This window comes from Haplochromis burtoni, unplaced genomic scaffold (genome assembly GCF_018398535.1).
Source record: "Haplochromis burtoni strain Fernald_Lab_line unplaced genomic scaffold, NCSU_Asbu1 Contig_113, whole genome shotgun sequence".
Classification (NCBI taxonomy): domain Eukaryota; kingdom Metazoa; phylum Chordata; class Actinopteri; order Cichliformes; family Cichlidae; genus Haplochromis; species Haplochromis burtoni.
Window position 1 is genome coordinate 266,412 of NW_024582474.1, and position 16,029 is coordinate 282,440.

General features: G+C 39.9%; 1 protein-coding gene across 4 annotated transcripts in view; it reads right to left on the reverse strand.

The window, feature by feature from the left end:
- The window catches only part of LOC102301036 (seizure 6-like protein), a 107,453-nt gene that overhangs the window by 37,389 nt on the left and 54,035 nt on the right, over positions 1–16,029 (reverse strand). For all 4 annotated transcript variants that reach the window (XM_005928967.2, XM_042223510.1, XM_042223512.1 and 1 more), the window contains exon 4: positions 11,813–12,008. In XM_005928967.2, coding sequence (XP_005929029.1) covers positions 11,813–12,008 — 196 coding nt within the window. The remainder of the gene's footprint in view (positions 1–11,812; positions 12,009–16,029) is intronic.

Here is a 16,029-nt window from a genome sequence, read left to right on the forward strand (position 1 = left end):
GACCTTAGAACTGAAGAAGCTTCTCGGATGAGAGGTGAAACGTCTTCAAGCAACTTAAAGAAGTCCAGACGCTTTTCTTTGCAAGCTCCTTTGACTCTAAAAACTATCGATTTCATTAAAAATAACTCCAGATGTTTTGCCAAGCTTTGTGAGGACATGGAAGCAGATCATGTCCATCTGCTGCTACCACAGTGAGGAGAGATGGCTTTCAAGAGGAAGTGTTTGTTTGAACTGAGGAATAAGGTCTCTTCTTTTCTCACGGGGAAAAAAATCTCCTCTTGCACATCATTAAGCTAAACTTGCTTATCTCTGTCACATTTTTTTCACTGCTGAACGAGTTGAACATCTCACTTGAAGAGAGAAACAGCAACATGTTTTTTGTTGCAGACAAAGTTGAAGCTTTACAAGAGGAAACAGGAAAAGAGAAGGACATGTTTCCACTTTTGTGACCCTGTCTGTCAGCACCTTTCACAACTGACAGAGATATTCGATGAATATTTCCCTGAGGATCCCAGAGAAGGACACATGTGGATTTTGGACCCATTTTCTGTGGATCCCGCTGAAAATGATGTTGCATTGCCCTCACATCTGCAGTCCCAGCTTCTGGAAGTTTCCACCGACAGCACTTTAAAGTTGAAGTGGGGCAAACTGGACCTGAGCTTCTTCTGAATTGCTGTCTCAAAAGGAGTACCCATGTCTGGCACTGAGAGCTCTGAAACTCTTTCTCCCATTCACAACAACATATCTGTGTGAATCAGGATTTTCCATCGTGGCCTCAACCAAGACCATAGCCCGACTCTGAGAATGAGCCTTTCCCCCATTCCACCCAGACTGGACCTGGATTTGTGTCTCAGAGGCAGGCTCAAGTGTCTCATTAAGAGGTGAACATAAAAGGGGAGTTGCAGTTTACCAAAAAAATGTTGTGACTGTTGTTGTTCATTTGTCTCAAATATAAAGACTAACTTCTGGTTCTGCCAATGAAAAAAAGTTTACTGCTGAAGCAACTTTCATATTCGCTCACAGATTATAAGGCTATATTTTCATTTGTAGTTTATTTAAATTTTATAAGCTTATTCATTTATTATTTAGAAAATATTTTGAATATATTTATTTTATCACCACATTATTTATCCAATTTTTCCCTTTTTTCTTGTCTCTTTTGCTGTAGTAAAATTGAATTATTAATCATTTTTGTGTTATTAAGCCTGACTTGAGCCTTTCAATTTCTACTTGCAGTTTGATTTGTTCCATGAATAGTTAACCGTTTTGGCATTTTGTTGTATCTGCAGGTTCAGATTTGATTTAGTTATTAAATATAAATCAAACAAAAAGAAACTTTAATCTTTTCAATACATTGCTAATATCTGAATGGGCCCTGGGTTTTTTTGTAGCGGAAAAGTTGGGCCCAGAGGTAAAAAAGGTTAAGAACCCCTGGACTACACTATGAAATCACTTAAACACTGGAATCCAAAGAATAATCAAATAAACATAATATAGATATATAAATAATACATAAATATCTTATTTGAATTATTAATGGAGAAAAAGCAAGAAACAGAGACTGGTGGGTGAGCTCCAATCACTCCTATCAGCTGAGAGAGAGCAGGTCACTGTGCTGTAAAATCATTTAAATATCTCAATAAAACACCACCTCTGCTTTCAAGGAGAAAATAAAACAAGCAGGAGTTTTCAGTTCTGACATCGTCTGTTTTTAAAAAAAAATTTTTTACTTTCAACAGAGAATGTAATTTGCAGCATTTCGTGACTTAATCCTCAATTCAATCCATTACTCGCATACTGGGTTGCCATAAAGAATACATTAATACCATGAAAACACATTCATTAATCACAGGCAATCTATTTCTTAACAATTTTAATGACAGATGTATTTTTCCTTTCCTATTTTTATTCCCACTGACACTCCTCTTGTGAATATCTAAACAACAACAGGAGTTATGCAGGTTCACTATGACCACATCACCACAGTAAAAGGCCATGCCAGTGTTACAAGATAAAAATTCAGGAAAGTTTTGCCATAGTTCAGAGGCTCCTCAGCAGAGGATGATTTAAAGATGTGCACGTCAGGTCATCTACTGATTGGAAGGTTAGTGGTTCAATTCCTGGCTCCCCTAGTCTGCATGCCAAGTATCCTTGGGCAAGATACTAACCCCAAGTTGCTCTCTGATGCAGCCACCAGAGTGTGAATGTTAACTAGGAAGCAGTGAAAAGCATAGAACAAAGTGCTTGTGTGAATAGCCACATGTGGCATGCTGTATAAAGCGCTTTGAGTGCTCTGGGGGAGTAGAAAAGTGTTATATAAGAATCTATTTAAATATATGTTTTTCAGTCAATTTAAAATCAAACCTAATACTATGCCAGCTTTTAGTATTTTGATGACATGAATGCCCAAAAAATTTAAAAGCCATCCAAACACATCCAGAGTTTCAAGGCTGCGAGCAAAAACAGAGCCAGAAAAACCCCAGCTGCAAATCAGTGTGGTTATTATAGTAAACCCTGCAATCTTTTCTTTGCATATATTTTACTTTAGAAATTGATTTATTGTGACCAACACAAATATTACCAGATGTAGAATTTTGTTGAAGCACACTCACTGATCACTACTGTCTTTTACAGTCTCATTATTTTTCTTTCCTTGTTTGTGAGAGGATTTCTTCAAAACATCTGCTGATTACAATTACTGACAGTCCGGTATAATAACTAGCTTTGTTTGGAACTGTGCATGGCTCTTCTGGATCATTGTTTCACAGAAGAGCATTATCAAGATGTGGTGATAGCCAAATTGGCCAGAAGATGTCACTGTGGAGATGGATGTTAGATTGTTTCGAAGCCTTGAAAAGAAAACATTGCTAGAGAGGAAACAATGACGACATTAAAGAGAACACAGGGAGACACAGATAAGATATACACAGGAGATTAGGGTTGCTTAGAAACACTTCGGTGACACAGCTGACACAGTCTGACTGAGGAGACAGGGGAAGCAAAATCAAACATAATACACATAACACAGGAGCCTATCAAAATAAAATGCTTGACACTTGTACTGGGGAGAAACAGACATAGAGGCATGACAGACAAGGAAGACAAAGGAGATAGGAGATGAACATAGGAACATGAAGGGAGAAAACACAGGGACAGGACTACAAGCACAGACAGCCATGAAGACGGAACACAGAGAGAAAAGACAGGCATGGGAGTGAACAAACGTAACAAAGCAAGAACCAGAAACTAGGACAAGGAAGCTCAGATGCACTAGAAAATACAAAACGTAAGACTAATGAATACAGAGAACAAATCCAGTACACAGAAAACAAAACCAGTATATGAAAATCTCTTAAATTCAAAAGACACAGCAAGCAAACTCGTTGACTAGCTTAAGTGAACATTACTGTTTGCTAAAGGTACGCAACGCAGCCCATGGCCACAGTATTTTTTCAGCCTCTCATACATCCCAGACTGATAACATCTCAATTTTTACCAGGAAAAAGTAAAACGAATAAAATTAAATAAATATTTTCTTCATACATGCTGTTCTACACGGCTACTATCATGGTTGCTAGGCTACAGAAGCAGCACTACAGACTCCACCATCCAATTTACCAGGTCCTCACTTCCAGTCATCGCAGCCTTCGACGGTCAATACAATCCCATCAAATCAGCTGACCTCAATGCCAGCTTGAATCAGCATATGATCGGCTGATATCCTTCTAAACATCACATTGTCAAATCTCATACAAGAAGTGCCATTTAGGTGCCTTTATGCTCCTCCCAGTAGCTGCACATCTACAAAATACTTTGAAACCCACCTGACCCACAGCTCCTCCTTTTATGATGTTTCTGACTTCATCTGAACCAATCTGTTGTCACTTGTTCTATGCCGGGGTCTTGCTGGTGGTTTCCACCTCTAGCTTTCAATGAATGAACCTTAAAGATTAGGAAGGTCACAGAAGCCGGCAGTCTATGCCATAGAGAACATAGAGAAAGGGGCCCGTCAGCTTGAACAGTGGGAGGGATCGCTGAAGTCCCAGTGGTAGAGTATAGTCCACTTCAAGGTGACCAGCCACTAATACACTACATGTAGACTGGGAGTCCCGCCTGAAGGCCCACCACCCAGAGGAGGCACCCTAGGGATCAGGTGTATTATGTTTCTTGTGGCATATTATGGTGATCCAGGGTACGGGCCCTGGCAGTCAAATCCCCGGCTACTGAGGCTGACTTATTAGGATATAGACATCGCCTCTGGTGTGGAAGGAGCCTGAGGTAGTGTGTGAGGTTGAAAGACACTGACTTGATAACCTTGGGCTCACCTCAACACACAGTTCACAGTCACAACCAAAAGAAGTCATAGCACACATTTTTATTGCTATGCAGATTTAACCCAGCTTCATCTATCCATGAAGCTAGATGACACACACCATTTAGTTCTATTGCAGGGATATCTTAAAGACATAGGCTGTGTCCAAATTCAGGGCCTGCATCCTTCGGAGGCCAGAATTGCATCCTCCTTTTCCCCAGAGCTGGGAAAAGAGTTCGGATGTATCCTTCATGGTCCACCCTATCCCAGGATTCATTGAAAATTAAAGGTTAAGGAAATTCTTTGGGGAAAATGGTGGATGGTAGAACCGAAGCAGTCCAAAAGTAAACTTTTAGAAGTAAGTACTGAGTTTTTATTTCACTAAAAATATCCAGTGGCGCAAATGTTAGCATACCGAAGATTCATACGGTTCACTCTTTAAGCTAAGTGAAATTACAGGGACCAAACACCTGGCCCGTGAACTGTGGTGAGGAAACAGACTCAACCATGCTGTGCTAAAGTTTATACTTAAAAGAGCTCTCATCCTTTATAAACACTAATAATAAGAGACGAGACAGAGGCTCTCCACCTGATGAAGCACCAGTACAAATTCAGCAGTGTGTGAGGAAGAGGAGGAAAAAAAGGAGACAGCAGGAGAAATTTATAGGGGAACAAGGGGGAATAAACAGCTGTTCTCTATAATTGAGGGACTGGTGAAAACATTTAAAACAACTTCTAGATATTTGTTTCCTGTATTTGCAGAGGTATCTCCAACATATACTACAAAACAGCTGCATACAGGGAACCACTCACTGATGTTCTGCAGGACACGACCTAACAGGTAAAGGCAGAAAAATAAATGGAACCATGGACAACTTTAATAATGCAGCTTATTCAAATAAAAGGTTTGAAGAACTAAGAAAAGTTATATATTCATAACGTGTATAAAGTATTTTATAAGGATGTCATGTTTCTGTATCATTTCTTTCCTGTTAGACTCACTTAACCTAACATCAGCCCGTTTAGTCCTCTGATATCTTCAACATGTTAAAAAAATTATACTGCACAGTTTTCTCATTCAATAAAGGAATATTTACTGCATCAGTAAAAATTTTCCATTTTATCTGAAACATACAAGGATCAAATCTTTTAAGTTTTTTGGGGGGGATATGGGATATTGCCCTTAAATATAACTAAAACTTTGAGACAGTGGTCATTGTATGTTAATATTTGTTTGTTAGACAGTCACGCATATAAATGTTATGAAACAGAAATATATATCTTAAATTTTAGCTGAAATGTAATATTTGAGACAAAAGAGTTCAATTCCAACACTGAGCATTTTCTTTTCAAAAATTGCACTATAGTAAAATATCAACTATGTAAATCCTGTTACGTTTGTGCCATCAAAATGAAATGAGATTAGTCTCATGAGCTACAGTAGCAAACTAGCTAGCAAAACTTAGCATCATTGTTGGCTAAAGGGACTCATGGCTGTGGTGTTTTCACAAATACAAATACACAATATTGCACCCAAATGAAACAACGCATTTTTCTCTGATAAAAGTTAAATAACATTAAATACAAATTTTCTGTATTTCTGTCAAACATGCTGTCAAATCATAGCCGTAGCTGCTCATGGTATGATTGCTAGGCAACAGAAACCGCATGTCGTAGGCTAGACCTTCCAATGTAGGCCAGTCTATAGGCCTATAGTCTGTAGTCCAATCCTTTGAAGGATCCAGCCCCTGAATTTGGACACAGCCATAAAGACATGAATGGCCTATAATTTCTTGCTTCTACATTCACATATGCCATGGCTCTGGGTCTCTTTACCCAGCATTTTGAGTTTTATGCCTTTTGTATTATTATATTCTAATTTTTATAGTTTAAGCCTCAGTTAGTTCTGTTTGAGTTCTCTGTTTCCCTATTTAGTTCTTGTCTGTTTAGGTTCCTCCCATGTCTGTGTCTCCCCCACTATGTTGGTTATGGTATCATGTCTTTAGTGTGTGAGTCTGTCAGGTCCCCTGTGTTAGAGTCTCCCTCGCCCTTTGTGTGTCTCAGTGATGTCTTTGTCTCCTTTTGTGTCCATCTTGCTCTCGCTCCCTTTCTTTCCTTCTGTGTCTCATCTCCTCCTCTTCTTTACATTTCCTCTTGTGTCATTCTGTCATGTGTGTTCTTCCTAGCCATCATGTTCTCTGTATTTGTTGTTTAGTTATGTCCATGTCTCATCTCTAGTTCCCTATCACCATGTCAAGTCCATGTGTCTTAGTCTGCCTATTTCCTATTTTATTTTGACAGTCTTGTGGTCTATGTTCAGTGTGTTTAGTTTCACTTCCCCTGTGGCGTCATGTCATTGAACAAAATGCACTTTAACATTGAAACATTGCCCCCATTAAAAAAAATAAATAAAAAATAAAAAGTTTCTGAGGCTTGAATTCTGAAAGACATCCTTCCCAGTCTCTATAGTTAGTTTTAAATAAACATAACACACTCGTCGGTCTTCTTTAAGATACCAGCTGGCCAGCACCTCACGTAATACATGGGCTATATTTTCACTAGTGTGAAAATACAGTCTCTAGACTGAAGACTTTCAGTTCAAAGTCTTCGGTGAGGAAGTGCAATGTGAAACTCATATATGGTTCCGTTGTACGACTTGACCATAGATCTGTAGTGCTTGCGTAGTTTTCAGCTTGGCTCAGTTCAAACATGACGGTCTTGCGGCATGTTTCGTACATTTGTAGAATGGCGACATGGGAAAAGTAGTTTCGTGAGGGGATCTCCGGTCCACTTTATGTATCAAACTGGTGAAGCCCTCTCTGCTAACCGTATTTACAGGCATCATGTCTTTAGCCAAAAAATGTGTGATGGCCTCTGTTATTTCCTTGTACCGCTTCGACGTTTTCTCATAAGGAGTTCCACTTCAAAAACTCTGATACAGAGACAGCTATTGGACTGCTGTGCTCTTTGTCTTAACATTAGAAACCTTTGTTTGGCTAGCCCTATCTTTCTGAAACTCCTCAAACAGTTCTCTGTGGTTGTATTGAAGATGATGGTGGAGATTAGTCGTGTTTCCTCTGGTGGTTGCCACGAGTGTTCGGCAAGTTTTGCAGAGCACCTGTGTTTGGAGAACGTCGTCTTTATCAAATCCAAAGTACCTCCAAACAAGCGAGGTACTATTTTTTATTTTTTTTTAGCCACAAGTTCATAGTAGCGTTCTCGTCATGCGTCTCGCTTTCAGCCGTTACAACTCTGACTCGTTGCTGCAGCGTTGTTCGCTCACCACCTACGTAGGAGGCGGGCCTCTAATCCATTTGATTGGTTAATGCCGTGAAGGGCTCTATTCGACTGGTCAAATGTGTAAAGGGGTTTCTTTGATTGGTAAATTCTTTAAAGCGCGTGTGTAAACATTTTAAGGTACCCAATTATCGCAGTTTACACCATCTTTTGCGATGGGCCCATCGCGCAGGCTGATATCGTGATGACAATAAATTTTAGGTCTGATCTTGTTCTAATGGTTTTGCCTTAATCATTCATAACTCTGGTTTTGCGCATTATAGTAACATGACTGTCTAACTGATACTTGCAAACTATTACTGAACATCACTAACAGTTGCTATTGCAGTCTTGCTGAGAGAAAATTTAATGTTTAAAGAATCAAAAGGTACACTGTATGATTACTTTGCATATGACTATTTCCACGGGCACTATTCACTTCAAGGATTTTCATGTTAATTCTGAGAATAATTTTTCCCCTCTGCTCCTGCCAAAGGAGGGTAATTGCACATGTCTAATTCATATAATTAAATTAGAAATGTGCATTAGACGATAGTTTCTGGTGTCTTTAGCTTCATGTCTCAGAACAGAATCACTAGTAACCAGAGTTTGATCCCTGGTGGGTGTGTTGCAGAGTGGGGAAAAACTGCACCGGTTACTGTTAGGTTTGTAGCATAAACCTATTCGCTGGAACGTTAAGGACAATCTGCCACGCAGCAAAAAGCAAGACTCAAGGCACCAAAGTTCTCTGGTTTACTCATGCATGAAGGAGACCTGGCTGGAGCCAAGCGTCCTCCCACCACTTGACCTCTGTCAGACTCTCAGCCAGGCTCCCCATAGCACTCCTTTTATTGTGGTTAGATATGGTTAAATATTTCCTAATACAAATGACAATAATAAAATCTAAACCCAACAGTTACAGTGGGCTGGCAAGCTACGAGTATTTATGAATGCAAAGCCGGGTCTCCAATTTAGTGATCCTAGCCTCCAAAGCTGCCAATAGGCTAGATTTATAACCAGTAACATTATTGCTAAAGAAGGCTGAGGATTAATTAAACATCTGACACAATGAGCAGGAAAGTTCAGGAGGGACAGGTAAAGAATCCATGCTGGTAGCAAGTCAGCTATAAGCTAAGCTAGCGAATCCCTAAAGACACAGTGACGGAATACTGTAAATATAATTAGAGAGCGAATCAAGAGTGTGCTTTTGATGAAGCACATATACATTAGGTTATAAAATAAGAGGTTATATATAAGTTTTTAATTAAAGTGGCTATACCGACAAGCTACACAAAAAAACCACTGTGTGCTGGAACAGAAACAGGAAATAATACTCTACTGCAGCGACAGCAAACACCAAATAACAGCACCACCCATGAATCTCAGGTTGTAGTTTATAATATAACTCATATCCCAGTGTTTCTCTACTGAATGAAGAGAAGGATTCTGCTGATGCAGAAAAATATCAGTGAGCAACATGATCTGGACTATAAACAAGGTAACAAACAACCTCAAACCTTAAGGTAGCAAACACAGTGTGTGACACACACTGAAAGGAACAGCTCAGCTGCATCTGTAAAAAGCAGCTGCATCAGTCAACTGGAACTGAAAACATTTAACTATGTGGATCAAAATACACAGGACTTGGAATATTAAATAAATCCAGACAACATCCTCTTCTCGTCTATCAATAACAACTGCTGCTACTATACAAATGAAGAGTATAATCCGAGGATTAAAACTGAGAATAAATTAGCAATTATCCACATTAACTGTAGAAGTCTATATGCTAATTTTAATCATATCAAAGAATATCTTAACCAGTTTGCCCATGCATTCAGTGTCATTGCCTGATCGGAAACTTGGATTAACATGGAAAACGGAAAAGACTTTGAACTGGAAGGTTATGAAGTCACATTTATAACTCTGTGAAACAAAGGTGGGGGAGAAGTGGCCTTGTATGTGGGAAAATCCTTGAAATTTAATGTGGTGGATTGTATAACAGTTGAAATTTTTAAAGAAAAAAGAAAAAATGTAATCATTATGTCAGGGTCCTGGGTCTCCTGACCCAGCGTTTTAGTTCATTGTGATTTTTGTATTATTGTACTTGGTGTGAGTTTCTATGGTTTCTAGTTTCGATCCCTTGCCCTTCATGTTTCTCTATGTCCCCTCTGTTCTGTGTAAGTCTGTGTCTGCATGTTTGAGTTCCCCTCTGTGTCTCTCGGTTCTTAGAGTCCTCTTCCTTATGGTTTATGTCTCTGTTTTTCTTAGTTGCTGTCTCCACTGTGTCAAGTTCGCGTCTCTGTGTGATCCTTCCTGTTTTACTTTGTAGGTCCGTGTCTTATGTGAATGTGTCCTGCTTTGCTTGTCTCGTCAGTTCTAATTTCCCCCAGCTGTGCCCTCCTTCTGTGTCTCATTCTCCTCGTTACTTCCCAGTGTATTTAGTCCCTGTGTTTCTCTGAGTCAGTGTTGCGTCGTACCCTCAACAAGCTGTGTGTGTTTTGCCTCCGTGTTGCCAGTGTTTTGTTTCCAGTTCCAGTTCAGTGTTTTTGCTTCAGTGTTTTAGTCCACCAGCGTTTTTGTTTGTCTTTTGGTGAGTTTAGTTAGTAAGAGGTTTTCCAGCAATAAAGCTGCGCTTTAAGTTGAACTTCTGTGTCTGAGTCCTGCATTTTGGATCCACCACTCCTGCTTGCCCGCCTGCCACACAGCCAACCATGACACATTAGCTGTATATACAGAGCTCCAGGTAGTAGTATTGAGACCTTTAAAGACTTGATAGAAGAAACATTTACAGAAATAGCTCACAATAAACTTTTCATTTGTGGAGATCTCAATATTGATTTGCTAAACCCAAATAAACAAAATCACAGAGGAATTTATTAACACGATGTCCTATATGAACCTATTCCCCAAAATTACTAGACCTACCAGGATCACATCACATTATGCAACTCTGATAGAAAACATTTTAACAAATGACAATTTTTACAGTCTACGATAGGAATTACAAGATTCATAAAGTGGACAGAAAAAAGAGTACAGATGAGTAAGAACAGAAGAAAGAATAAATGCATTTAAAAAAGCTTTAATGAAACAGGGTGAAATATATCAGAAACAAGACGTTAATGGTGCGTATGATGAATTCCTTAGAATATTTACATTATTGTATAATAATTGTTATTGTATAAAACTGTCCAATAAAGCAATATGGTAGGAAACATAAATTATATACTGTCCATGGATAACAAAAGGTCTGCAAAATGCGTGGAGAAAGAAGAATGCACTATACAGAGATTTCTTAAAAAAAGAGAACTGAAGATGCTGAAATTAGAAAGATAAGATAAAAGATATTAAAATAAGTTAATCAATATACTAAGATATAGTAAAAAGAAATACTATAAGAGGCAATTAGATAGATAATATTAAAAGATTATGGGAAATACTGAACAGTGTTATAAAATGTAGGGCTAGACTACAGTACATAGTGTAATTTATCATTACAGATGTATGTAAATGGTGCATGACATTCACATATCTAGCTGCAGAGCCATAACAGATGGTGCCAAGAACCAGCTAATTAAAACATCCAAGGGTGCAACATAGTTTCTCATACTGAGAACCCAATGACTTAAGAAATCAAGTAGTCATGGGCATTTGAAAAATCCTAATTATAACAAGCCATGTAAGCTGTGTGAGACAATATTCCTTGTCTCTTTATGTTGTGTGTGTGTTTTTTTAACCTTGATAACACTTCAGCACTATTCTTCTGTCTAGTGGTAATATAAAAAGAGTAAATGGCTGCAATTAATGGAGAAAGTGGATCGTAGTACTTGGATGCTTCTTCCTTTGGAATAATTACCATATTTATTAATGGATGACACAGCACACACACAGAAACATACACAACAAGGGGACTCTTTATACAAACTCCCATATCCCATATAGTGTCATAATGAGATGAGAGCCAATTAATCAGGGCTCTAATCAGCTAATTAACATGACAGATTCAATCACCATGCAAACTGATTAGGTGAGATGGTTTATGATTCTGTAATTAGCATGTGTATAAAGTGTAAACAGCCCCTTAGGCCCTAATGAAAGTACTATTTATTGAATTTCTATAACCTGTTAATATAAATGAATATTCATGTTTTAGTCATGGCATAAACTGAGTTTTGTACACTCTTTTCAGTAAGTGTGTAAATGAGTGGTGTGTAGACTTACTTTGATAGTGCAGCTGGAAGATACCCATGCTTCCCTCCAGTCCAGAGCAGTAGTAGACAGAGAGAGTGTTAGTGGGACTGCGGATCACCTGACCTTCAACAAGCAGTGTATGGTTGGCCAAGACCAGCAAAGAACCGTGTTCATCAACACCTGTGATAGACAGTTGTTCTCCATCTGAAAGGTTCACGCTCTTCACCTGGAAACAAACACATTAAAAAAAATGCATGTTTAACACATCTTGTAGGAAAACTTGAATACATACAGTATTAATGTTTAGATTGCACTCCATCAGGAAGTACTTGGTCATCTGAAGTAAAACAGAGCTCCCTTCAAGTCTCTCACAGTCTGAGGAAACTGGTTTTTCTAACACCAGCAGTGAAGGAGTGCATCAAGATAGACAGCAGTCCCACAGCAAGAGAAAGAGGAATGTGTAATTAATGTGATAATAAAGAGAGATGGCGGGATGTTATTAGGAAGGGAGAGAATTAAGGATTCAAATGACTACTTGTATCTGACTACTTCTATCCTTCAAGCTCAGGTCCTCTACCAGAGGCCTGGGAGCTTGAGGAGAAGATACTGCACAGAGATGTCAGATGTTGTTCCTGCTGAAGCCACTTGCCTAGCTTGGGACTCACTGCACCAAGTGCACCACTGGGACCATCGTTACCTTCACCCTCCAAATCTTCTCAAGGTCTTCTCTGAGCCCTTGGTACTTCTCTAGCTTCTCCTGTTCCTTCTTCTAGATGTTGCTATGGTTCAGTATTGCTACGTCTACCACAGTCATCTTCCTCTGCTTGTCTACCACTACTATGTCCGGTTGGTTAGCCACCTCCATTTTGTCAGTCTGAATCTGGAAATCCCACAGGATCTTACCTCAGTCATTCTCGACCACCCTGGGGACATCTCCCATTTTGACCTTAGGACTTCCAGTCCATACTCAGCACAGATGTTTCTGTATACTATGCCAGACACTTTGTTGTAGCGTTCCATGTGTGCCTTGCCTGCTAGCATCTAGTCTTGCAGTCTGAGACAGAGCAGTCAGCCGAGTAGCTGGTGTTTTGCACCTCTGGTATTCTTGCCTATTCCGTTATGTGCCCTGCTCATGTATTGAGCCATGTGCCTGTTCATCTTGGCCACTATGATGGCTGAGAGGAGCTTCCATGTGGTACTGAGGCAGGTGTTTGGTCGGTAGTTGGATGGGACTGGTCCCTTATGGGGGTCCTTGGGGATTAGGACACTCCAGCCATTCTGGGTGTCTCTCATCAACTAGCAGCAGGTTTGTTTGTGCTGCCAGATGCTCGTGGAATACATTCAGCTTCTTCAGCCAGTAGGCATGAATCATGTCGGGGCCTGGTGCTCTCCAACTCTTCATACTGGAGACCCTTTCTTGGATGTCTCCCACTGCTATTTAAAATGGACCTGTTCAGGGAGGTTGCTGTGGTCTGTTCTTAGACCCAGCATTGCTGTTATGGATTGCGTCCTTCTGCCACACGCCCTTCCAGTATTGCTCCGTCTCCAACCTTGGTGGTGTTGTGCTCATATTGTTCCCCTGCCACTGAGAGTACACGTTTGCTGGTTCTTTGGAGAACAGCTGGCTTATTTCCTGCCTTTTATCTCTCTGGTGTATCTCTTCAAGCAGCTGTCCAAGGCTGTGAGTGTTTGCTTGGCAGTTTCCAAGACCTCAGGTATGGACAGCTTGTTATACTTCTTAGGCACCTTCATCACTGAACCTTTCTGTACTGATCACTGAGGGTACTTCACGTAGTCTTGGTGTCCGGCTATATATCTTTCAGGTCAGTTCTTCTCGCACTCATCGACCCTTCTTTCATCACACTTGGGGCTTGGTAACCTATCTCAGGTGGGGGTGTTATATCTTCAACCAGGATGACAGGTCAGAGTGGTTGGATATGTGTTGTACCTCGTCAATCTCTACACATGAGTGGAATCCCTTCTTCCGAATGTTGAAACACTGAGCTACTAGTTGTTTAACTAACTTTGAACATAGCAATAAATTCGAAAATTCCTTGCTAACCACAGTTAAAACTAAATAAAGAAAAAACAACAATTTATTCTATAAAGGATTCAACTGGGAACATTATTCATGATCCACAACAAATAAATAAATCTTTTAAATACTTTTACAAAGCTTTATACTCGTCACAGATTAATCCATATTGAAGACATTGAAGAGTTGATCTAAATCTAAATGTATCTAAATCTAAATCTATCAAAACTAAAGGACAAACAGATTGTGTCTCTTGATTCATCTCTTTCAATATCTGAATTTCACAAAACCCTACAACATCTCTCAAACAATAAAGCCCTAGGGCTAGATGGTGGTCTATGCTAGCAACCACTTTTTTCAGAATGGTAACTCAAATCCAGAATGTTTACAGATCATCTCCAAACAATAACACTGCCATCATTAGTCCATTTCTTAAACCAAGGATCCCATACTCCCATCCAGATACCACCCAATCGCAGTCATAAATGTAGGGATTAGAAAAAAATCACCCTATTCATAATACATCCTGATTGAACAGGTTTAATCAAGAGTAGATGCATATACTTAGGCAAGATATTAACCCCATTCGCTCTCCGATGCATCCATCTGAGTTTTAATGTGTTTGAATGTTAGTTAGGAAGCACTAAAAAGCTTAGCAGAAAGTTTTTGTGTGAATGGGTGTGATTGGGTGAATGTGGCATGTTGTATAGCGCACTTTGAGTAGTCCGGAAGAGTAGAAAAAGACTATATAAGAATCAGTCCATTTACCATTTAGACCACAGGTGTCGAACTCCAGGCCTCGAGGGCCGGTGTCCTGCAGGTTTTAGATGTGTCCTTGATCCAACACAGCTGATTTAAATGGTTAAAAACCTCCTCAACATTGGTTTGAAGCTCTCCAGAGGCCTGGTAATGAACTAATCATTTGATTCAGGTGTGTTGACCCAGGGTGATATCGAAAACCTGAAGGACACCGGCCCTTGAGGCCTGGAGTTCAACACCCCTGATTTAACCTTTGTTCCTACGGTCTACCATGATTTGGCAAAAAATTTTAGCAAGGATTTAGCTCTCTTTATCCCACCTCATCATCCTTACAACTGCAGGATAGATTTGCTCCCAGGTGTTCCACTTCCCACTAGTCCGTTATACAGTCTCTCTCCAGCCTTCAGCCTTTGGTTCAGCCTAATCTCTCAAAGTCTTTCATGGTAGGAGTGGATGCTTTGGATTCAGGGGTTGGGGCTGTTATTCCAGACCTCTGAGGGTAAGCTTCGTCCCTGTGCATTCTTTTCTCAGTGCCTCTTTCAGATTACACTGGCTGGATGGAACATCCATTGGTCGTTTGGACCGACCACAAGAACCTGACGTACCTGCACGCAGCCAAGAGCTTAAACTCTTGCGAGGTCAGGTGGGCTCTGTTTTTCATACAATTTAATCCGACTATCACATAAAAGCCCGGGTCCTGAAAAGTGACTCCATTAACTCTAGCTCACCAGGTGAATCCGTCTTTGTCAGTCATTGTATACGATAAGTGTACTTACCTTTGTGTCATGTTTTGTTAGGAAACCCAAGAGAGCTGAGCTCTTTTTGTAAATTGAACTGAGATGAGTTTGTGTTTGTTGCCACCGACCACAGGAAGGATTCAGTACATGGGAACTGGGAGGTCATCACGGAAGAAATCACACACTATGGATTGTTTGCAATACATGGTTTTTATTTGTTTATTTGTTTTGTAAATGTAAATAAACACACTGTCGCCAACTCTAAAGTTCCAGTGTTTGGGTCCTGCTTTCTGAAACCCAACATTTTACTTCCTACAAACCATCAATGTGTCTTTTAGACCCCATCCCTATAAGACTCCTCAAAGAAGTCAACGTTAAATATGATCAACCAATCTCTAATAATTGGCTGCGTATCTGACTTCAACCTGGCAGTAGTTAAACTGTTACTTACCATCTCTTGCCCAATTGTCTTAGCTAATTATAGGCCAATCTCCAACCTTCCTTTCATCTCAAAAAAAGTTGAAAGCATTGTCAAACAGCTAACCGATTATCTGCAGAGGAAGGGCTTATTTGAAGAGTATCAGTCAGGTTTTAGAGTTCATCACAGTACAGAAGCAGCTTTGGTGAAGGTTACAAATGATCTTATGGCCTCTGACATTAGACCAGCGGTCGGCAACCCTGGGCACTCGTGCCAGCTGTGGCACGTGAAGGGTTAA